This window comes from Rhopalosiphum maidis, chromosome 4 (assembly GCF_003676215.2).
Source record: "Rhopalosiphum maidis isolate BTI-1 chromosome 4, ASM367621v3, whole genome shotgun sequence".
In the NCBI taxonomy this organism is placed as follows: domain Eukaryota; kingdom Metazoa; phylum Arthropoda; class Insecta; order Hemiptera; family Aphididae; genus Rhopalosiphum; species Rhopalosiphum maidis.
Window position 1 is genome coordinate 23,477,525 of NC_040880.1, and position 25,620 is coordinate 23,503,144.

The following is a 25,620-nucleotide window of genomic DNA, read 5'->3' on the forward strand; positions in this document are numbered from 1 at the left end:
GTTTAATGTGAATATTGAATCAATTCAAATTATATTCATTGTTCCATATTTGTTCCTATATTTTACTCCCAAAGTAAAAAGTTTTAAAAGGGTGGGAGATTTTCCAATTTTCCCTCCCATATATCTATATATGTCGTTTTCTTTTTTTAATCCCCCTCCCCACATTCAGAAATCATGCCTACGCCACTGATTACAGTAACTAAAACTTCACATACAATTATACAAATATAAGTTGATATTAAGTATTACCGTTGGTAGAGGGCAGTTCGCTGGTATATTGAAAACCTCTACTAACGCAATCCATGCATTTCCAAGAATATTTTCAATTGAGAACAGCCATTATTAGTGACATAAACAATAGAATTTGGTTTCCAACCACCAGTTAAACTCCAAGAAGCAATGTTTACATCCCACTAGGTATACATAAATTTAAACCATATTCAATATTAATAAATAAAAGATTAAAATTGTTTAATGTTTAACTGAAAATATTTCAACAATAATATTAAATCGTAAATAGATATTAAATAATTTTTGAGTGTGAATTATATGGATATATTTAGAAAAACATTGATGGTCAAAAGTGTTATGTAATAAAATTAATAAAAAATAAATATTATCAAATATGCCCAGGTAATTCAATTATTAGACTTAATCAAAATTACAAGATTATATTTGAAATTGGTTCTTAGTATTTTTATAATAGAGTAAATAACAATTAATAACCTATAAGGCGTAAATACCAACTCCATTCACAATAGTTTTAGAATAAAGTGGAATGTTATTATTTAATTTTATAGAACCCTACAATTAATATTTTTTGAATTATATCACTAAAATAAATTTATAACTCTATTGACCAACCCTGATTTAAATTTTTAAGATTTAACAATTATACTTAAAAAAAAGTGGACAAGTGGGTATTACTCTGCTGTATAGTAGTGATGGAGAGTAGGTCACTATAATGGATGTGTTAAATTTGAATGCAATGACAAGTATCATTGTATACGAAAAACGATTCTGAACGAAGATGATATGTCAGTCTAGGATAATAATTAGTAGGATATATTATATTATTACTTATATTTAAATTGTAATATCATTATTTAACTCGATTTCGTAAAAAAATAAATTTCATACGTTCATAAAATTTTTTCTATATTGACACCGGAGTTTTTTTTACAATTATTTGAAGAAAAAGTTATGGAGAACCTAGTGTTGAGTTTTTTAACCTTATATATAAATTACAACAATTTTATGAATTTTTAACTTCTAAATTCCTAGCTGATTTTTGCGATTTTGACATATTTTGTAAACATTTTAACTTTTAATGCTTATAAACAAAAATTGTTACTAACGATTTTTGATTTTTTAATTTACTACAACAAGGACAACTTTGTATTAAATTTTAAAGATGTTTTGGAAAGCCAATTTTTTTTTTTATCGGCATTTCAAGAAAAATTTTTAAAAATGTCAATGGTATATAAATAGTTTAAAAAGATTCAAAATATTTTGAAAATTTAATCGTAAATAAATAACGTTAATATAAAAATTTTGTGAACATTTCAAGGATTTACAATGATTCGTTTTTGAGTTACAGCAAAATCAAAAAATCGATTTTGTCGAAAACTAAAAAGTGGTTATGTGTAAAAATTGCCGTTTTCCGTTACTTTTTGAGGATTTTTCTCGGCGCTTTTGAAAACTACTGAAAATTGCGTATAATTGTAAATACACTTACTACTGTAGAATGGTCAAATGGCATTGTATACGTAAAATTCCTTCTGATTTCGGTTAAATTAAATGATTTTTTACTCAAATATACATTATTCGATATTCTCCTTATTACAATACAAATTAATAATTATTTAACAGTTGAAACTTATTGAATACATTTTCAATAACATAAAATATATTTTTTTTTTAACAATATAGGAATTTATTAATTTGCCAAAGGTAAGTTGGGTATAAATTTGGTTTGTGCATTAGAGATGGTTAAGAAGCCAATTAACAGGTACAATTTAAAAAAAAAATCATTTTGATGTTCTCCGACCAGCTTTTATAAAACAAATAATCAATTTGTATAGAAGTTATTGAGAATGAAATAAATATATTAATTTTTATGTGTAACTGTTGCTACAGACCATACATTTAAACTATGAATCGTGGACCTAGTCTAAACAAGTTTAGTATTCATTTACATTACTATATTTTCTATTGTTAGTAACATAAAATACTACAATAGGATGTTGTAGTATCATTACCGTGATATTATTTTTTCGCACTGTTAAAAATACGACACGACGTGGATAATAAGCAGATAATACAAAACAAATTTAAATATTATATAATTTACAAACCGATCTGATACTGATTCTAATCATCTTCCGTTATTTGTTTTGATATAATTATTTTATCATATATATTATTATTCAGTGACGTGTCCAACACAAAATAATTGGGTAGGCTCGTTTTGTTCTATAGTGTGTGCAGAAGCGTATTTACAATTTTGGCGTCCTAAATCCAAAAATATTTTGGAGTCCTTTTTTCCCCTTAAAAAATACTTAATCCTAGAAATGTAACTTCTAGCGCGTCGCCCCATTAATAGATTTACAATTTGGAACCCAGAGCAATTATCCTTTTGCCCCGACCTTCCTTAAATACGTCTAAAAAAACGTTAAAAAGGGTCATAAACGATTGGGCAAATGTAAGTTCGTTATGCGAGCCCTAGCAACTAGAAAAATACAGATTATATTAGTTCCTCCACGATAGAATAAAGTACATAATATGTAAGTTCCAACAGTCTACATGGTAAAAAAAGGTACGTATATAAGTTCCTAAACTACATATATTATTATATATAATTATTCAATAATTATAAAAATACTATAATTTATATTTTATAAGTTTTCAATATAATGATATTGTTATATATTTTAATATAATAAAAAATAAATAAAATATAAATTATATTTTATGTGGTTCATTTCGGAAACTTATAAATGTTTAATATAATAATTGTATTGGTTAATTTTGTTTGTTGAGTACTTTACAATTTTTTAATTTATAAAATTTTCTTTTTTTGGCATATTTTTGACTGATCTTAGTTTTTGTGTGACTAGATATCTGCAGTTCTTATTTTTATAATTTTATGTATCTTTACTTGAAATAGTTTGAGAAATTCAATAATCAATAACTACTATTAAAATATATGAAAATCGAGTGCATTATGATATTTTTATTTTTTTTATGACAGTATCATAAGTTTGATAACTTATATCATATAAAATAAAGTTTATTATTTTTACATACGTACCTGTCTTCCGCTGTGTAGAACTAACATACGCATAGGCGTACGCAGACCTGAATTTCGGGGGTGCCTACAATTTTTTTGGCCCTTTTCTAGAATTTGGGACCTTTCTTAACAAGACATGTACATATTTTAATAAATTGTAATGCCTGAATAAACATTACTTAAATTATATCACATATTAATCAGTAGTATTACTAGTACCAAGTTATATGTATAATATTTCATTAGATAGTTGGATCTAAAATCTATTTTCAAGATAATTGCAATATATTTTATTTATTATTTTTACTTTTGTAGTCAATAACATCTAGCTGTTATAATCATAATAAGTTTTACCACGCAAATTTAAAATATTTTAAATTGTATTATTTTTTTTATCTCAAAACATAATTTTTTACAACGTATTTTAGAAAAAATATCATTTATATTCTAGTAACATTAGTTAAAATACGGACCCATATATATGCTATAGGACTTAAATTTTAGGGCCCCAATTACATGTCGGGGGTGCCCAGACACACCCGAAACCCCCCGTGCGCACACCTATGAACATATGTACTTTTTTTACCATGTAAAAACTTATCAATTATAAAAAAACATACATATTAATAAAAAAAAATGTAGGAACTTACATGTCACATAATATGTAGGAATTAACGTATGTAATTTTTTTATCTACTATTCTCGTATAAGAACTTACAATTCCCCAGCTGATTTGTTTCCAAGAGTAACTTTTTAGACAGCCAAATTGCATCCTAACATAAATAATAAAAATGAATAAAATGGTCAACTGTCAACTATAACTATAATCAAATTAATTAAATGTAGCTTTACAACGTAAAAAGAGTAAACAAAAAAATGTTCTAAAAATTACTTTATGAGATTAAAAATGTTAAATACATGTGTACGATAACTATTGCAATATAAAAAAATACTAATTACTTTATTAAAATAATTTTGGCTGAAATTTGAGTGATATATTTTAAATATGATGTACATAAAATTATATTATTATATTGTTTATTTCTGATTTTTTTTTATTTCTTTATTTAAATACTACATTTTTTGGTTCTTTTTTGTTCCGTAATCTTTTTTGGGTGTATTTATATTATTCGTGAACTCATAAGTATTAATTTGAAATGGTTTTAAAGCATTCATTAATTAATGTATACTTGGATGGCTTGAGTAAAAACATGAGTCGAATTTGGAATGAAATGTTGCACGTCATGCGCGTAAGTTATATGTTGTACACTAGACAAACATTACCCACATACTTCGAGGAAATTTGAGAATTTTCAAGTATATAATTTTTCAATCAGTAAATTTTCAACATTCTGTCGGAAATATCAGAATAATTTCATAAGCAAATACTTCATTTATCATTTCTAGAGGTATAAAAATAACAATCCAAAACAAATTCTAAGAAATAAACCTATTTCTGGTTTATTTTTATATTAATTTACCAACCCAAGATTTTGTATTTTTTGCTACCTACAACATTTATTTGTTTTAAAATTGGACCATTAATTACACGAATATGTATTATACAGAATAATCTATGTAAGTGACTACACTCATTATTTTAAAAATTATTGACTATTTTCAATTTTTTTTTTTTTCAAAATTGTAAATGCTATTCTAAAAGAAGTATATACAATTTAAATTTTTTCACCTTTATATAAAAAACCACACTATAAACTTTTGATTTTAAAGTGGCAACATATAATAAAAATGTCATAACTTAATTAAACATTTTTTTTATGAATTTTCGTGTCATTAATTGTATTTTTCGTTAATATCCTGCAGAGTTATAGAAAAGTTGTCATATTAAATATAATTACAATATTATTAAACACTTTGAAAAGAAAAAAAATCTAAAATTATAAAAATTAAAATTAATAATATATAACAAAGTTATTAATTAAATACATAAAATCTTAATTCATAAATATTAAATATTAAAATTTGGAATCAGGACAAATATTCCGATCAAAGATCCAATGAAACGTATGTTGCCAAAACAATACCCACCAAGAACGATTTAAAAATGTTTATATTTAATTGAATATTTTCCAAATTGTCTTTAAATGTATTATTATAATCATTTATTTTCTTTTACAAATATAAATGAAAAAAAAGTTTAGTAAAAAGTAAATAATTTAAATGTGTTTTTGAAATAATTTAAGTATCTTAAATATTTTATTAATGATTAATTTAATTTATAACACACAATTTCAGTATGTAATGAATAAATTATTACGATATGCATCATAAATTCTGATTTCTGAACCCCCCTAAAAAACTGACTACTATATTCGTAACGATATATTAAATTTCAAGTACCTAGCAATTATCTAATAATGTTCAAATTAAAATTATTAATACTTGTGGAGTACACAAACACAAAATTATTTACTCTAATATAATATAAAAAATCATACAAGTTCAACATTTTTATAAACAATAATTTTAATTACTTTTACATAATAGATAATGAGTACAATTTAAAAAAGTTAAGAACCTATTTTTACGTATTAATTCCTAAATTTGGTATACCTAATAACATACTAATATTTGAAAGGTTTCCATCATTATTCTTAGAATAAAACTTATTTCTCTAGCCTAACACAACTTGCCAGATAACATTAATCTTGGAAATCCAAGTCAAACAAAAATATGTTTTAATTTTTATTTTTTTCTCTGTGAAGTACTTAAATACTTAATAGTCAAAAATTAGATAAAATAAAACAATCGTTGCTTTTTAAACATAATGTAAGCCATTAAAATAATGAAAATTATAATACAAAAAATAAATAAATAAAATTATTATAGGTATACAGTCAAGTATCAATTACTCAAAAACTTAAATTAACCCGAATTTTCTTCTTTGCTCTTTAAATTCCTTTGTACAAATATATCACTAAAAAAATACATTAGTCAAATTTATTTCCTTTAAAATTTGAATCACCAAAACTTGACTGCAAATTATGTTATATACATTATTTATATAATGAAATAAATATATATTTTGTCATTTTGAGATAAATTTATTATTAATAACAAATTGAAAAAATTGAGTGTCAAGATCTTTAACAATTAAAATGTTAGAAACAATAGATAGACTTAAATGTTTATTTTAAAAATAAAGATTTAATTTATAAACAATTTACAATTTTTCTTTGTAATATACAATTAATATTTTATTTAACGTTTTACGTTATAAATAGTTAGTAATAGTTACCTACTATTACTTAAATAAAAACATATTACATTTTAGTTCGATATTTAAATTCTTAAACGATACAAAAAAAAAAACAATCTCAATCAATAAATTATGACAAAAAATTATAAAATATAAATATAGTTTAAAATTATAATGAAAATGAACAAAATTACTGAGGTAATTCAAGGTATTTACTTAACGTAGGTAACTGTTTTTTATGAAAAACACATATAAATTCATTGCTAAATATAGCCAAATTTGTTTTTTTAAATTACACAACTTCAAATTAAATTAAATGATTATCAGTTTAATTATTAACTTATAGAATATTTAATTTAACATGCAATTAATAAATCAAATGAGAAATGAAACAATGTTATTAAAAAACAATATTCATACATATTATATAAATATAAAATGCAATCTATGGTATTTATCTATTAATATTTTCATATGATAATATTGATTGTTGACAATGTCTAACGTCTTCAGTTTTTAGCTATCTCGATAAATTTTTACTTTAACACGTGACTAGGTATAATAAATGTCCCCACGACATTATTGTTCTACATCAATAGACCTCCTCTTTTGATAGGTCACACGATTTTCTATTTTTAGTCTATATAACAGCTTGGCGAACAATTGGAAAAAATCACCCACTACTTATTTTGAGGGTTTTAAGAGTAAAAATACATTTCTTGCTTCGCTCAGATCATACAATAAAATACACTATAAAATCTATGACCGCTCTTAAACTACGTATTATTTGAGTTACATCATAAATAGTAAAATATACTAAAACGTTTAAAACCCAGTTAGAGATTTATTATTCATCTGCTAATAAAATGTTCAGTTTAGTTTAAACAAACCAGATATTAACATCGACTTTTTCATCAAAAATAAAAACCTTTACGATTATAATGACGTTTATTATCTCAGTTAAGCTCATTCCTGTTTGTACCAGATGGGTCGTACTAATAAAATGTATAGTTTTTGTGTGGGAGAATAATAATTTTTGGAGTTTTAACTAAAATATTTACGTAATCACCTATACCTCCTGCCTACTATGTATATTCTATATAGTATAGACTATAGACTATACTATGTCTATATTTATGTTAACTTATTACTAATCTATTATTAACTAATCTAACTATTATTAATCTTAATTAAGTAAAATATTCACATTATTTTACCTCGCTTAGATCATTTTAACAGGTACTCGATTTGTTTCATTGTGACTATAAATCTCTGTCAAATCGAAAATTTATGTGTGGAAACAAAACGTTAAAATATAATTTGCATAAAGTACATAAGTACTAATTATGATGTGAACATGGTGTACATAATATAGTACTAACAATACTAGGTAAGTATGCATTATATTTGTTCTGTAATAAAAAAAAGAAAATATTTTATTAAATAAATTTAGTTCATGGCAATAGAAATTAATAATTTATTGTAATGTTATCTACTATACTGGTTAAGACGGTTAAGTAAATCTTTGACCTGATTTATACAGTACCCTTATACGTTCAAACTAAAAAATTTAACACTCAAAGATTATAAATAAAAATATTTCTATATCAGACTTTTTGATAAGACATTTTTACACAATATGAATCGTACGAGTATTCGGTATACATTGCGTAAAAATGTTTTTGGGTGGAAACTTAATTATTGAAACTGCGACTGCATTTAAATATAAACTGATTAAAATGGCAAGAACCATCAGTCTAGATTATGTTATATAATTTAGTTTCAAACACATATAATATTTTTATACTAACCAATAAACAAATTCAATGTAAATTTATTTTTAAAATTTTTATTTTAATCTACTTTGTATATAAAAAAAATTTTTATCAATGAGTGCTGAAAGTACCTCTCTACGTGCACATAACAGTGTAAACGTGTAATTTTATTTTAGTTATTATAGGAAAAAAAAAGTATAATAACAACTTCCGAGTTTCGACGGTCGACGAATATCTATTAAAATATTTTATACGGTCGAGTCATCGCACATACGCGCAGTGATCGTAATAATAATATCAAATATAGTATAGCACGTAGTATTATATTTATAAATATTTTATTTATTTATTTATTTTATTAAATATATATATATATATATCATGTATAGGTGACGACGTTTCAATGAAAAATGTCCTATGCCTACGGCACGTAACTACGCGTGCGACCGTGGCAGTCGTGCGTCGATAAGCATTCGACGTGTGAGATTATTAAGACAAGTGTCGTACCTACCAATACTGTCTTGTATTTTGGCATCGAACATTGCTCGTCGTGCGTGTGTATCGTAATGGGCGCGAGTACGGCACACACCTACATTTGCCCGAGGGCTGGGTTTAAAAATAATTTATAACGTTCTTGAAGTCACGTTGTCATCTTTCGTTTCTCGGCCGCGGTCGCCTTTTTTTGGCAGTTCAATAACGGCCGCACTCGCCGTCGCACTGCGCACTCTTCGTTGTGTCGCCACCGTCAGTCGTGTAAGGTGTCATTTTGTTTTTGTTCGGTTTTTATTTTTTTTTATTATTATTATTATTTTGGTTTACAATAATATGTTTTGATTTCGGATACGATGATAGTGCGCTGGTGTTTGTAAAACTCTAACGATGTCGTGTTACTGTCCGAACTGGATGAACGAGAGCCCGCTGGAAGTGCCCATCAATCTCGATCATCAATCGGATCTACTTAAGGTCCGTAATAAAAATAGCACAACCATAGAACTATATAGTAGTAGAGCAGTGGTATTGTTTCTTAGTCTGCTGTAATAAGAACCTATGTATACAATAAACGAATTACGATATTATGAGCTATTATACTCGAGAAGATTTAAAATTATGAGTCATCTCGATAAAAAAAAAACATGCCGGTAACCTAATAAAATGATCAAATTAAATAATATTATACCTAATGTTAGTTATTATATTTTAAATAGTATGTACCAACCAGTAACCGACTATCACTGCATAGGCAAGAATGTGTATGCATTTCGTTCCTATAATAATTATTGTTTACGAAAACTGTGGAATATTATTTTGTTTTTGTTTTGTTTTTTTACAATGTTTTCGATTACGGTTAATTTTTAAATTCAGGTCGTAAGTTTAAAAATACTTTTAGACATTACGTAGACTTAATGACCACTAATAGTCGACAATATTGAGATCGGTATAGCTATTTCGGGAGAACGAGGAGCTACGAGCCACCATGCGCTCGTTAAATTATGTTTACTTGCATACCTATGCCAAACAATAATTTGTTAATTCAACGTACACGTACCTACCCTGTGCATGACTCTTTGAACACTATTCGTCATCCATTACAAATATTCAATATGCAGTTTAGCTTACAGTACATGATTTGTAAGAAATAGTTTAATCGCTTTGGTTGAAATATAATCAATCAAAATACAATGTTATTATAAATATTTTAATGATATAACAATAAGTGTTAACGAGAACAATAAACAATATAATAATAATAATATTGGGATAAATTAAATGTTTTGATTAGTATTGACAAAATATAAGATGATTTAATTATTTTTAATAGGTTATTTAATGCAAGTATAAGTATGTACCGTCCAATTTTTACATTAAATTATATTATTAATAACTAGGTATCTCACAAAACTTAAAATAAAAATATAACGTAGGTATAATACTACGTTGTATACTATAAACTTAGAATTTATTGAACTATACCTATCGGTTCTTTTCAAAATTAATTTTATTTATTTAATTTTGATGGATCAAACAATTTTGATTCTACATCGAACCTTTACTCAAAGGTATAAAATATTAATTATGTTATTGTATAGGTACTAAGTATTTTTAATGGCTTTTATTTAACAAAACGTAAATTTGTATAAGGGTTCGTAATGATTATTTGGCTTGATTCTACTTTATAATAATTATTAACAATGATACAAAATAATCTTATATTATAAAACTTGACACATATTTTTCTAAAAAACTATTTAGATCAAGTGTATTAGCAATCACTATGTGTCTAATACATATTATTTAAATTCTAAGATACATTTTTTCCGCAACGCCAGACAGTAGAACAGCACGGCGTTTATAGACACTATAACCATACCTCAGACTGGTGTTAACTCTAGACGTCGGTCGCGTCAAGATGCTACAGGGAAACCGCAATTGCCACTTATGTACATTGTACAAATAATAATTAATATACTATATATTTATATATATATATATATATATGCCATATGAATATTAGTTATACATAAACATAAATTATTTAACAAGAAGATTTTAAAAATTCAACACAGTTATACATACTTGAAACGATCCTGAGAATACAACCACTTACCAAAAAATAAATCAGACTATCAAATAAAAAAAAAAAATGATAATGATAATAGTTAAGTACTATTAATATAAAACAACAAAAAGGTTAAGAATTGTTTTCTCATGTTGCTAAATGTCTAAAAATATTGTCATATTTACCTATCAAATATTAGATACAATTAAAATAAAAAATTAAATATATTGTTGGAAGTCAAAATTGTATAAAACTGTGGAACATTGTTTTACTTTAACACATGCCTACTGATGATTGACACATTCAACATTACACGAAGTACCAAGTACTATGGTCGATAAATTTGGTTCTTTTTTATTATTATTTATATAGCGAAACTGTTTTGGAATGTTTTGTATTGTTATGAAAATAATTTGATTGGACTTAACTTTAATTTTTAACGCTGAAATTTATGGTAAATATTAAATACTTTTCAATATGATCAAGCATATTTTATTTTCATAATTCTATTACAATAACGTCAATAGCAAATAAAATATATTTTTATGCACATTATATTCATAATACAATTATTATTATGTTATGATGTGTACAAATTTAGTATTTATTCGTCAATATAGAATATTCAAAACATAATAGTGTTGATTTTTATTACAGACAGTAAAGAAAATAATCACTCATATAAGTAATAACTAATGTCGTAAAAATAAATATATTTAATTCTTTTTTTAAACTAAATTCTTAACAATTTAAAAATTGTATACATTATGATATTTTTACACTAAACATGTATATGTTATAATGTATTTTTAATTGACTTATTTTAATTGCATATGTTTTTAATAATAACTCATTATTTTTTTTAATGTGGACATACCTATTAGTTATATTAATTTTAAAACTAAGTTATTATTGAATAAAACATTTTGATCGTGTTAACTTTATGTAAAACTAAAAGTTGATTATTTTACTGCATGTGTATATTTAGTTATTTTTGGTAACGATTAAAATGAGTTTACCATTTTTAAAAAAACACTAAGATATTAAAACCACATAAATATTACATTTTATAATTCTTGGTCAAGACTTTTTATTATTATAATATAAATATAGGATTTAATATCTTGCATTTGTATGTTTTTTTGTGAGGGCCATAGAATATTTTAGGTGATATAATATATTTCGTACATGAAATTATATAAAAGTTTGATTATGTATACTTGGTCATATTTACCAAAAAAGGCATACTTCAATATTTGATAAAAAAATTATTTTATTTAATAATTATTAATATTATATTGAGTTATATTTTTGTATTCATAACGTTTTACCAATTTTTTTCCTATAAGTTTATATGTGCATTTAAAAACATTTCTAATACAATAAAGCTGGAACCTTAATAATAAATTATAATAAATCTGTAAATATATTTATAATATGATTTAAAAAAATTTCAGAGAAATGATTTTTTTCTAGAACTATCAACTATATTGTATAACAATTTAACAAATTTAATATTAGATGAGAATATAATAAAAATTATTCTATAACTGCAAAGAGTTGTAAGTAATTAAAAATATATCTAAATATATCTTATTAATTTAAATAATAATATATTTATTTCGGGTATGTCAAAAATAAACTGATTTTTTTAGTAGTTATCAATTAAAGTTTGCCAAGAAATCATAAACAAATCTTAATAGAGCAATCGAATTAAAAATGGACACTCTTAGACTATTCACAAGGTCATAGGCCACCTATTTTTATGTTGTTTTTTTTTAAGTTTTTGTTACAAAATAATGATGCGTTTATTAATGACATGAATATTTATCAAATACTAACTTTCAAACACATATAACCTTATTAATATATTTATTTATTTTTAGGGACCAGAAATTGTGCACGTTTCGAAATTTTATAAAGAAGGAATAGAAGGAAAATTTCTAAGCAATATAGCACCAGATGCTAGGACTCTGTATGAAACGTTTCGGAAAGGCGCAAAAGTTTCAAGTGATTCATATTTTTTGCCATACATACGCAATGAATTATAAATTATAATTTACTGATTTTTCGTGTATTTTTAGACAACGGGAAGTGCCTAGGCTGGCGTGAAAATATTAGTAAACCATTTCAATGGATTCATTACAACGAGACATTACTTCGCGCTCGAAATTTCGGTTCAGGTCTATTAGGTCTTGGTTTTCCAAAAGCTACCCAGATTTTCATCGGAATATTCAGTCAAAACTGTCCCGAATGGATTTTAACAGAACAAGCGGCTTATTGCTTTTCTATGGTGGTTGTACCACTTTACGATACATTGGGCCCAGAAGCTTGTTCATTCGTTATAAACCAAGGTATTGTTAGTATTATTATGTATTTCGTGTGGAATTATGTTAACACAGCGAGTCAATACCGTTAAGATGGATCAAAGTGGTTGCTTATGGTTAATCGTCTGATGTGATAACTTAGCGGAAATATCAGTGGTGGTGGTCGATACGGACGAGAAATGCAACCAGTTATTGGATAGATCGCCCAAATGTCTTCGGCGGATAATTGTCATCCGCGGTACCCGACCATCAACTAGCCAGAAAGCCAAGAACCGTGGTGTTGAATTATTGACTTTCGACGAAGTGGAGAAAGCTGGAGCATCTAAAACGTTTCCAGAACAGGTAAATCATTTAAATACACAGTTCAATTTTAAATACGATATGTTATGGCTAATTATTTGTATTTATGCTAGTAATAATATTTAGGCATTCAAATAATTGACCTATAAATAAAAAAACGTGTATACAGTATTCATGGTTGGTTTTGGTTGATCTGAATTACTGAAACCAATCCTAATTATAAGAATCAATTAAGGATATTGAAAAGATATTTATTTTTATTTTTTATAAAATTAATAATATTATATTTATAAAAAAATACACTTAATAATATATTTATATCTTAAAAAAACTAAATAACTACATTTAAAATAATATCTTCTCAGAAATAATAATAAAATGATTTCATTTTAGTTATTTATGGTATCTGAAACTTGGATTAGAACTTAAATAATTTGTACACATAATGTATTTGTCTATAAACAGCCTCCAAAACCTACTGATCTGTGTACAATATGCTACACTTCGGGCACCACGGGATTACCAAAAGGAGTGATGCTGACCCACGGTAACGTCGTGGCAGCTGTCAGTGCCATTCTAGTACAACTTTCTCAGTACAGGCCGAGCGTGGGTGACGTAATGATCTCGTACTTGCCTCTAGCACACATGTTGGAAAGGTGTTGTGAAGTAAGTACAATGAATATTCGAATAACTCGCACGTCCCGTCGATTAACGTCGATAATGTCCCCGTGCCCACAGAACGGAATGTATTTGGTCGGAGGTTCAGTCGGTTTTTACAGTGGAAATATTAAGTTTCTGTTTGAAGATATGAAGGTGCTGAAGCCGACAATCATGCCCAGTGTCCCTCGTCTGCTTAACAGAATCTACGAGACGGAAATGGCGAACATTGTTCCGCAATTTTTTAAACGCGTCATGTTCAACATGGCGCTCCGGTCGAAAGAAAACGAAATTAAAAAGTTTGGTTTGTCTCCTAACTGTATTATCGTTCAAACAACCTAGTCGCTTTACTCGGCGATTGTTTTATTTTTAGAGGCATTATCCGGAAAAACAGTATCTGGGATCGTTTGGTGTTTGGCGCTTTGCAGAGAAACATGGGCGGTCGTCTGAGGCTGATGATTACGGGCTCGGCCCCATTGGCCGGTAACGTTTTGACTTTCATGAGATGTGCACTCGGGTGTATAGTGAGTTTAACTAAAATAAAATATATTCATATGACACGCGTTGAATTCACACCTTTGTGCTTGTCAGGTGGTAGAGGGATACGGCCAAACAGAGTGTACGGCGCCCATAACGTTGTCGATCCAAGGTGATATGAACACGGAGCACGTAGGACCGCCAATAGCTTGTAATTTGGTTAAGCTGGCAGACGTACCGGAAATGGAATATTACGCGACGTCTAACCAAGGGGAAATTTGCGTAAAAGGGTCCAACATTTTTCAAGGGTACTTTAAAGATCCGGATACCGTTACGTTTGACGATCACGGATGGCATCATACCGGAGACATTGGAATGTGGCTTTCTGTGAGTGTCACAAATACATTATATTCGTAGGTTATTTATCCTACACGCTTAACGTTCCTGCTATGCTATAAAATAAATAGTAACTAAAATTAGAAATAGGATGTCGATGACCTAAAAACATACCAAACAAAAAAAATTAATGAACAAACGCTAAATATTATTTAAAAATTATTAAATTGTATTAATTATTCAAAAAAAAAAATTGAGCTGTAATTCTATGACATTTTTGTCAGGCATAAAATTAAAAAAAACTATAAAATAATAATTTTACATTTCAATTTGTATGATATAATACGTAAAAATAATAAGAGAAAAGCATGTGTTTACTTACACATGACAATAAACATTTTATTTCAAATCTAAAATTTAAGAAAATGACCTACAATAATGACGTTAAAATATAAAATAAAAATACTTTTATACCTATAAATGTCCAAAAATGCAAGTCATCTACGTCCTATCGATATACTAAGAATTAATAATTATTATTAACTATAGAACAGTAAGTAGTATATTTTTTTTTTTTGTTTTAGAATGGCACACTTAAAATAATCGATCGCAAGAGACATATATTTAAACTCTCTCAAGGCGAATATATTGTACCAGAAAAAATTGAAACAATTTATCATAAGAGTCAATATGTAAAACAAGTATTTGTTCACGGAGAATCATTAAAGGTAATAATTTACATAATTGATATTAATTACTACTTAGATGTTTTTTGAAAAGAAATTAGAACTTGAAGTTACTAAAAACGAAATAAAACTCAAAATAAATTTGTAAAATTGAGTTTTGATATAGTTGTATGATAACTAAATATGTGTTCGTATAGAACTTATTTTAAATCTATAATAAGTTATAACTTTTTAAGATTCTTATATACTTTTTATATTATGGCTGGAAAAAAATCAATTTTTTTTTAACAAATAGTGTAAAGCGTTGTTTTTGTGATGTTTTAAAAAATTTAAAAAAAAAAACAATTTTTTAGTTTACAGCAATGATTATTTTTAAGTGTAATACACAGGTTCATTATAAAGTAACATCATTTTTATAGTATCTACACCATATGGTTGTATGTAACGTGATCTATATTTCATAGAAAAAAATATACAGTTGTATGCTATTTTTTTTAAACGTTAATGTATAAATTTATTTAAACAAAATCACTTGTTTAAAACGCATTCCAACCCTAATTTACATAAATGGAAATATGAAATTAAAATTTTTTCTTTTACTGTATTTTAATTATATTTATTAATATGTTATTTTAAATGCCTGAATTTTATTATCTATCTGCCGGCTACTAGTGACGGATTTAACGGTCGTTTAATCAGAAAATAACGACAGAGCTTTCACATATATAGTTCTTAAACTCACCTAAATTCAACGAAAATAATTTGTAAAAGTATATATCATGACTCACTGATAAGTTTTTTATGAACCTATCTTATGTTTTTTTCCGACAATAATTTCATTCTTATAAGTCTAATACTATACCATATTATACTTTAATATAGTAATGTATTGTATAAATTTTTTATGTGCAGGTATAGTTTATTTTGACTTACCTCTTAACCAAAAATTTATAAAATATACTACAATATATATTGAATCATGCATATTTATATTTAATAATTAAATCTATCTATTCCTCTGTTTAAGACCTACAAATGATACTTGTTAAGAATCTTAATACATTTTTAAAAGTTTATTTATTTTTATAATATTGGGATTCTACAAGTATTATGTGTATATATTGTGTAATACAAATTATATGTTAAGATACATATATTTAAGTTTAATTCATCATATATTTGGCTATTTTCCAAATCAGTAAAATTTTAATGTTTATACATACTATTAGTCTTTAAATCTTAGTACTATTTAAACTTTAAAGTGTAAATAATAACATAATTGTCTTTTATGAAGTTAGGTATCTTTCAACAATCAAAATATAACTTTTAAGTCTGTATGGTGTCCAACCAACTGACATTTAATTAACTGATTAAATTAATTAAAAAATCTTAATATGAAAGGTTTAAGAACAAAAATTTAAATCAACCTTAAAAATTTGGGCAGTAATTCAAAAATAATCATCTGGATATTTTTAGATCTATTTTAAATTATTTTTATATTTTAGTCATCTTAACTAGCCAATATTTTTATACGATGTTAATTGATGATGTTCTCATAACATTAAAATATAATAATACGTATTATATATATATATTTAGTAATTAATACTAATAATACAACTTGATCCTATATCCTATAGGCTATAGGTATAATAAAAAAAGTTTCGTCTCGCACTACTTTGAAATAATTTTCTATCTTAGTAAAAGAATACTTAAAGTTATTTTTGTATTTTATATTTTTACCGTTTTAGTCGTGTATCATAGCCATAGTGGTCCCCATGGTGGACGTCATTAAATCGTGGGCACAAGAAAATGGCATATCCGGTACGCTATCAGTGTTGTGCGCGAACCCTGAAGTCAAAAAGCTCATTATGGATGACATGACAGCGTGGGGAAAAGATGGTGGTCTTAAGTCATTTGAACAAGTATTAACTATTTTTTATTACTTACCTATCCTAATATAATTACGTTTGATTATTGAGGTGTACACGTAAATGTGTGTGTTAGATAATAGCAAACGCGTTATTTGGTTTTAGGTGAAAGACGTCTATCTGCATCCGGATCCTTTTTCTGTGCAGAATGGACTGTTGACACCTACGTTCAAAATGAAACGTCCGCAGGTTAGGTCATACTTTGCGCCGCAGATCGAAGACATGTATATGAAATTGAAATGAATGCCGAATGGATACATAATATACATTTTACATAAATAAATCAAAATGTTAAGTACAATAATATGTAACTGCCTGTTATAGTAGACGCGATATATTTTCTATTTCTGTTTAACGCGTGTTTAATGATTATATCAGTATTATAATATAATAGGTATATATAGGTGTTGATAATACCATTACTTTTGCCCCACGATGTTAATAATAATATGTTAAACATAATACTTCTGTAAGACGTGTAATAAAATTTTGGCTGAAGATCATTGTTATGTTCTAAAGACATATGCGTACCTAATGCTATTTCATATACCAATGTCCGATTCCGATCCACTTTAAAACTATATGCAAGTATAATGTAGGTGTCTATTTATAATAACATAGATTAATAGGTAGTACAATTTTTATCATTCAGTCAAAACTCAAAGTAAACACATATAAATACAAATATTATAAAATAAGACAACTATGTAAGTTTATTTATATAATAATAATGATTACATATTTATATTTAGGTAGGTACTTCTTTATAGACATATACGAAAGATTTGAAAAGTGTACCATTTACTGCTGTTCATTGATCAAAACGTCAAAATTTACTAGCGTTTCTGGTGATGGATTTTTATCCCATCGACAATTTGGGACTCCTATAAAAATTATTATTACATTAAAACATTAGAAGATTAATAATTAATGCCAATAAATTATAACATAGTAAGTAGCCACAAATGAGGTTGGACGTCAATTTTAATATTGTCTATAATATAGGTTATAAATTATAACTTATAACTTATAATACACATAGTTGTAAGTGTACATGACATAATTAGTACATAATACATATTTTATTATAATATATATATATTCACACTCGCGTAAATTGAAAATATAAATAAAAAAAAAATATTGTTTCAATCGGATTATGTACATATTATTTATATATATATATATATATATTATATATTTAATATTATTATCGGAACTATTTTTTTTATCTAAGTTGTGGAACCGACCTGACGGTGGTAAAACAACGGACACAATACTGTCAATAAGTTTGAATTTCAGTAAGTAATCACTGGGAGTTGTACACGTGAGCGACGGTGACGAGTTCACTTCAATCAACCAAGGTTTTAGATCCTGGTCTACAATGATATCATAGCCATAGCATTCGAAACAATGTGTGTCGTGAGACATAACGCTACAAACAGCCTTCAACGAGTGCACAATTATCCATGATATGTCATCGAATAGTTTTTGAGTACATTCTTCACCTCGTGTACTCGCCAAGTACAGTTTTAGATTTTCGGTGGACCATTTACCTCCATGGATACTATTGTAGTCGTCACCTATAATATAATATTATTTAAACATATAATTGCAATAGTTCAAAGATCAAACGCATAAAATTTATACCTGCCATAAATCTCATGATGTCAATCAAAATTTATTTTAAAATTACCACAATTCTATTACGTAGTACTATTGAATACATATAATAAATAATATTCATTACCTTCTTTCTGTACTGATACATTCGTCAAATGAGCAAATAAGCAATTAATGTCGGTAACATTTGAGTTATATTTTACACTGCAGAAACGACAAAAGCCAAATTTAAATAAATAAGCTTTTAATGGATGAAATGACGTAACCAAAACATAAAGACGTAAATCAAACTTTTTTCCACTTATCAACAAAGGATTTTCAATGTACCTGATCCAAACCAAATAATAAAAAACATGGTTAAATAATAATCGTATACAATATGCAAGTAATATACAAAATAATATCAAATAAAAAAAATAAATTAGTAGGTAAGTACCTAGATATTATATAAGTTTCTTTTTTAATTGATAAATTGTTTAAATATTTCTTTTTCTTGGACCATTTTTTAACTGAGACAGTTTATCTATTAGAAATATCCCTGCACCTTGTGATTTCCCACACGGTTTTACAATCCAAGTACTTGGATTTCTGCGATATTCTTCTAAGAACAAATGATAGTCAACGGGTAGTACGTAAGTCGTAGGAATAAAATCCAAGCACAAAAATGTACCACGGAGGCATTTTGCAATGGGGGTACCACTTTTTAGTATTTCTCGGCGATAGCGTCTTATATTTCTGTGAAATGTAAACGAAAATGTGTATGGTTTATACATAATATATAAACGAATTTCTAATACAATTATTATAAAAGTCCTATAAAACTTAAAACGTATAATTATTATAGTTGTCACAATTCTGAAACTAAATGATATTAATGTTCGTTACAATATCTTTGTACATTTTCACAATGAAAATAATTATTATTATTTCGGCTATGGACTGATTATGAAGTCCTATGACAAATATTCAAATGAAAAATTTAAACTTTAATTCTGTAAGTATTTTTTTTTTTTTTTGTGTGTGAACACATTAAATGTGTTCACAATTTTACAATAAATGTAAAATATTAAATTTTAATATTTTACATTTATTTGTTAACTTAACAAACGTCTCATCGTAACGTTTATACTTTATATAATTTTCCAATATTGATATAATAATTTTAAGTGATAACTCATACTTTAAGTTTGGTAATTTGTTTAAACTGGCAAACTGAGGTTTGTTGTCACAAATTATAAAGAGCTTGTTATCAAGTTTATTTAAATTTAACTTATTAAAAAAAGAAAAATAACTTACGAGTTATTTTAGTCATCGTTACAAATAAAATGTAATATTTTTGTATTATTAAACTTTATGATTAAATAAAATACAAATTTAAATTAGTATTAAAATAAAACTTTATAATATAACTAATAGGTACTATTTTGAACTAGATACAAGTATAACTAATTTGGATATACATTATACATCTGAATATCTGATATATCTACCAATTTTTTTTTAAAGTAGATAAATTTTTACCCACGTTAAAAGATGCTAACAAGAAAATCAAAAGGTTACCTCTCTGAAGTAAGTACCGACCAGCAAAAGCAACAATAAATAAGCTTACATTGCCTAAAATTTCTTTTTAAAAAAGGAACATCTACTTTTGATTCTCAAAATAATATTTTTATTTTTATAATCTTATTAGTTATATTCTTTTGTGTCTTAGTTTTGATAAAATCAAAATCAACATTAATCCGGACTATTTAGCGATAAATTAAGTAGGTACATTTTAACACTATATGTGTGTGTGTGTGTGTGTGTGTAAATATGTAATCTATAAATGTTATGGTATATTTGTATATTTTATAATTATCAGATTATGATATATATTTATGTAGATATAATTATTTACAAAATATTTTACCTTATAAGTGAATCTTTTCGGCCAAGTTCATAGTGATTTGGAAAATGATTTATTATCTGATCATCTTTCAACCTATAATCTTTGTCCGCATTAAACAGACAACGACAAGTTTGTATACTGGTCCAATAGAAATTCCATTCGTCTTCAGGGCCTACGTGTAACCATTTACGTTTTTCAAAATTACTTATTAACACAGAACGATCTAAATCAACACAATACTTCATCTTAATCATATTTAATTATGCTTTTTTTACATTACATAGCAAATGAGTATGCATTTTAATAACTGTCAGTTAAGCATGTTAATTTGAGATCTTTCTTTAACCGATTATTAAAAAAGATAATAACACAAATAAACCTATATTGAATAAACAAAATATAGACTTGAAAGCTAAGAACTATGACAACAGCCAACCAAAAATGTACAGATTATAATTATATTATATTTGTCTATAACTTATAGCACGGATGACTTTCTATACTCCATATAGATTATAGCATCTATGATTATGAATTAAACGAATATAATAAAATTAATGGGAATATCAAAAATCGTGATATTTTTAAATATTACAGTCTATGTCTATTTTCGATCTTAAAATGTTACTTTAAATAATATTTATTATTGAATTATTAAATTAAATTATTATAACACATTTATGAACATACAAGACGTTTATTTAATGCATTAAGTTTGTTCTGAAAGACCTGGATATCTTGACAGTTTTGCCTTTTGGGAATCAATATTATTGTAATATTCACAAACCTAGATTAAGGTAAATTAATATTGGACAATTTTTGCAGATTTTTTTTGCTGAATCATTTTATTTAATGGTTTTCGATAGATTAACAGCATACTTAATAATATTTTAGTTTAATTACCTATGTAACGCAATGCCACCACTATTCAATAACTATTAAAGAAAACCAATTTTTTTTCAACTATCACATTTATCATTTTAAGTAATAACCAATTCTTAGACAAAAATGTTTTAATATATTCACATTTATATTGTATTATTATTATTATTAATAGTAATAATAATCAGCTGTTTAACGTTCGACTCCTAAGTCATTCCTATAATTCTTATAATATATTATATACAGTGGCGTAAAGATAAATACGATAAATACGAGGGTGCACAACGTTGCACTTGTACCCCCTGGAAATATATAGCAGGTGGCAGGTGCAAAGATATGCGTTTGCACCTGCTGATATAATTTGAACCCGAAATTCGATAAAAATATAATTCTAAATTATTATTGTTTTTTTGAATTGTTTGATAACTCGTAGCTATAATATTATAGATAATATTGTAAGTAAATAATTAACAATAGATAAAAATAAATTGAAAATTTTCGTGTTGCTAAAAACATTTTTAACGATTTCTGCGTCGTGTGAAAGAAGCTTTTCATGTTTACGGCGTTTAGAAACATATCTGCGGACAAAAATGAGCCAAGTACGTCTCAGTTGTTTATCTTTGTTACAAATTAAAAAAAATCAACTCATTGATGCAAAACAAGTTTTTGAAGTGTTCGATTGTAGTGTGTCAGTTTCTGGACGCTGCTTATATAGCTTTAGCATAATTAATAATTTTTCAAAATAAGAATAACTATGTAAAATCTGAGAAAAATAAATGGAGATTTTATTACTTATCTAATATATATAAGTTATTGTTATTTGTTATGTTTATGCTTTGCACACGGGAGACTCCAAAACTTGGTTGGGGGGGGACTAAGTCATATTTTTCACAAACCCTCATAACAAAAGATGTTGTATATATTATATTATGTTCTTAAGGGAAGGGGACTGGAGCCGCGCCTGTTTGTACCTGCTGAAATTTAATAGAATTACGCCAATGTATAGATTATACATAATAATGTATTATATTATAGTAAATGGCATTATGCTAGTAATGTTAGTACCGGTGCTGTTTACTCGTGTTGTATACCATATTGTGTGTAGGTACGCGTCACACGGTCCACACGCTTGAGGCTAGTCGCATACTTGGACGCGTGACACGAATCGCGACGGTACGGCGGAAATAGCGTTAACATGTCGCGGCGGATTACGCTGCACAATCGATGGTACATAGATACGTCGGCGGGTGACAGCGCGGCCCGGGTGATCGCAACGACGTCGATGGCGACATTATTGGCGTGGCGGATACGGTACGGGTGAGTTGAGCGGAAGAAAAACGTCATCTGCGGTGCCGCCGACTCTGCGCGTAGTTTCCGGATACGGTGACGGAAGTGTGCGAGGTATCGGCGGTAACCGGACACAGACATGACCGACGGTGCGATATCGCAATATAAATAAGCAGACGGATGCGAATAAGTGTAAATTATCTATCTATATATCTCGTGTGTATTAACGAATTATTAATTATTATTATTATTTTATTTTTTTTAACGAATAATGTATTCACATCAGGCAACATTCATGACCGGAACTGCGCTATTTTTGTTTGTGTGCTCCCGCATGTTTCCGATTTAATACATCATTTGTTTGGTATAATATAATTGCTATTATTATTATTAATGAAATGTCTGGAGTAGACATACCGGTACTGATACTGTATAATAATTTTCTTCTCGTCAGTATTATTATGTCGGTAACTGGTCGGCGGTCGGCGCCGATGTCGTTTACCAACACTGCCCGCATAGGCCGAGTCGGCCCTCGACACTGATGATATTATGTATTATATTCCACGGCGAATGTTACTGCCGTACACTCTACGCGTCCTATCGTGCCAAGTCGTTATTATAATAATTTACCGTCATCTCTACGACAGGGCCCGTGTCGTCGGAGATGAGCGTACATGATATTTGCCGTTCTATTAGTACATCGCGCCGGTACCTTTAGGAGCGGCAATATAATATATATCTTGTTTTTCTTTCGCGACTAATATGGCTATGCGTCCGTACAGAGACAATTAATGAAGTATTTTGAGCTTCGACTGCGCACTCGGCAATGCGCACATACGATTCGGTAGCGTTCGAATCACTGTATTTAAAAACTATATTTAAGGGGCCTCGCTATTGCGTTTATTTAAAGAGCAACATTTAACAACACTTAGCATATTATCTAATCTCGTCGTCGTCACCCGGGATCAATGTATCAGCCATAAACTCATAACTCATAAAATTATCATAAGTCATTATTTACTTTGAGTGTGTGGGATTCAATGCGAGTGCAGTTTCCCTCCGCACCATCGTCAAGATTGTTGTAAATCGTAATCGTTATCGCAATATAATAGCATGTCGAATAGCTATCGGAAATCATGTTTTCTAGTACGACAGTAATTAATAAAAAAAAATGAATACCATTATTTATATTATATTTGATCACTATTTCTATATTAATTTAATTTGGTTTGGGTAGAAAAAGTATAGAATTAAATGCTATTATTCATTTTTTAATTTACTTGTAGAGTGTAGTTATATAGTTATTTGCCTAAAATATTACGTGCTAGAAAATATTATGATGTTTTCGAATAGGTACACTAAAGTAAGATCTATCCCTTAATTAAACGTCTTGTGATCTATCAAAATATAATATATAAACATAATTTATAATAAATATCATTTGCAATTAATGAATAATTACGAATCGTAATAGATATATATATATATATATATATAAATATACAAATCTGTTCAAAAATACAAGGAATACTCGTAGTGAAAGATCTTATAAAAGCTAAAAAAATCGATTTTTTTTTTTTAAAACAATTAGAAAGCAAATTTTGAAACAACATTAGTAATACACAAAAGCAATAAAAAGCATTTTTCAAATAGGATTGGCGTGACATAAATGTTATTATTAATGACGTTATATAATCAATTTTACGAATATAACTTATTTTAATATGTTGAATAAAAAAATGGTAATATACATAATATTATTATACACTAGTAGAATTAATTGAATTATAACATTATAATGGTAATAATATGTGCAATTACTCGTCATCGTCATTTTTTTTTTATTGGAAAAACGTGTCCGTAGAGTTAAATTCAATGCAGTATAATAATATCATATTAAAAAATAGAATATGCGTTTTCCAATAGACACGAACCACTGAAAATAAGACAGCAGTATACTCTGCATATTGTTATTTATAATTTATTTTCGTTTATGCTGGTTGCTTAGATTTCATATTTTTTTTAATCATTGGCCTTTGGTTTTTGTCTCTTATAAAGTATTTTGCCACATTGCCCAAATTTATCCAATTGTATTTCTCACATAGTTTGATTCGTATTAACTTTTTACTACATTATGTTTATTAGTTTAATGTTCATATATATATATACATATATCATTTTCGAATTAATAATTTAAATTATTAATTCAACGACGGATAGTGTTGATTCAATCACTACTCGACACTACTCGATTACGACTAATCAAAATAGCGCACGTTCTATTTCAATGTAAAAATAGTTGACGTGATTGCCGCCGCTTTTCTCGATTACTGCGAATACCTACGGCAATATCATTATACGTTAATCATCGGCGTCCGGCGT

At 27.0% G+C, this 25,620-nt stretch overlaps 2 protein-coding genes across 4 annotated transcripts; one reads left to right on the forward strand and one right to left on the reverse strand.

Moving 5' to 3' along the window:
• The first annotated feature begins 8,920 nt into the window (after positions 1-8,920).
• LOC113553883 (long-chain-fatty-acid--CoA ligase 5) lies at positions 8,921-18,056 on the forward strand. 3 transcript variants are annotated; one of them, XM_026957455.1, is made up of 12 exons: positions 8,921-9,040; positions 9,140-9,250; positions 12,731-12,854; positions 12,929-13,198; positions 13,314-13,513; positions 13,937-14,137; positions 14,210-14,427; positions 14,502-14,652; positions 14,720-14,992; positions 15,526-15,669; positions 17,379-17,552; positions 17,664-17,801. In XM_026957455.1, exons 2-12 carry the CDS (start codon positions 9,167-9,169, stop codon positions 17,799-17,801), a joined length of 1,977 nt encoding a protein of 658 aa, XP_026813256.1. In that variant the 5' UTR covers positions 8,921-9,040; positions 9,140-9,166. The 3 variants fall into 3 exon arrangements, with proteins under 3 accessions (XP_026813256.1, XP_026813248.1, XP_026813265.1); XM_026957464.1 differs by having other exon boundaries at positions 9,027-9,045; XM_026957447.1 differs by having other exon boundaries at positions 8,971-9,250; positions 17,664-18,056.
• A 124-nt stretch (positions 18,057-18,180) lies between these two features.
• LOC113553903 (probable tubulin polyglutamylase TTLL1) lies at positions 18,181-21,323 on the reverse strand. The gene is given in 6 exon segments (XM_026957472.1): positions 18,181-18,442; positions 18,809-19,141; positions 19,309-19,508; positions 19,618-19,690; positions 19,693-19,916; positions 21,091-21,323. Coding segments are annotated over 6 exon segments (1,146 nt in total). The 3' UTR covers positions 18,181-18,359.
• Positions 21,324-25,620: the final 4,297 nt, after the last annotated feature.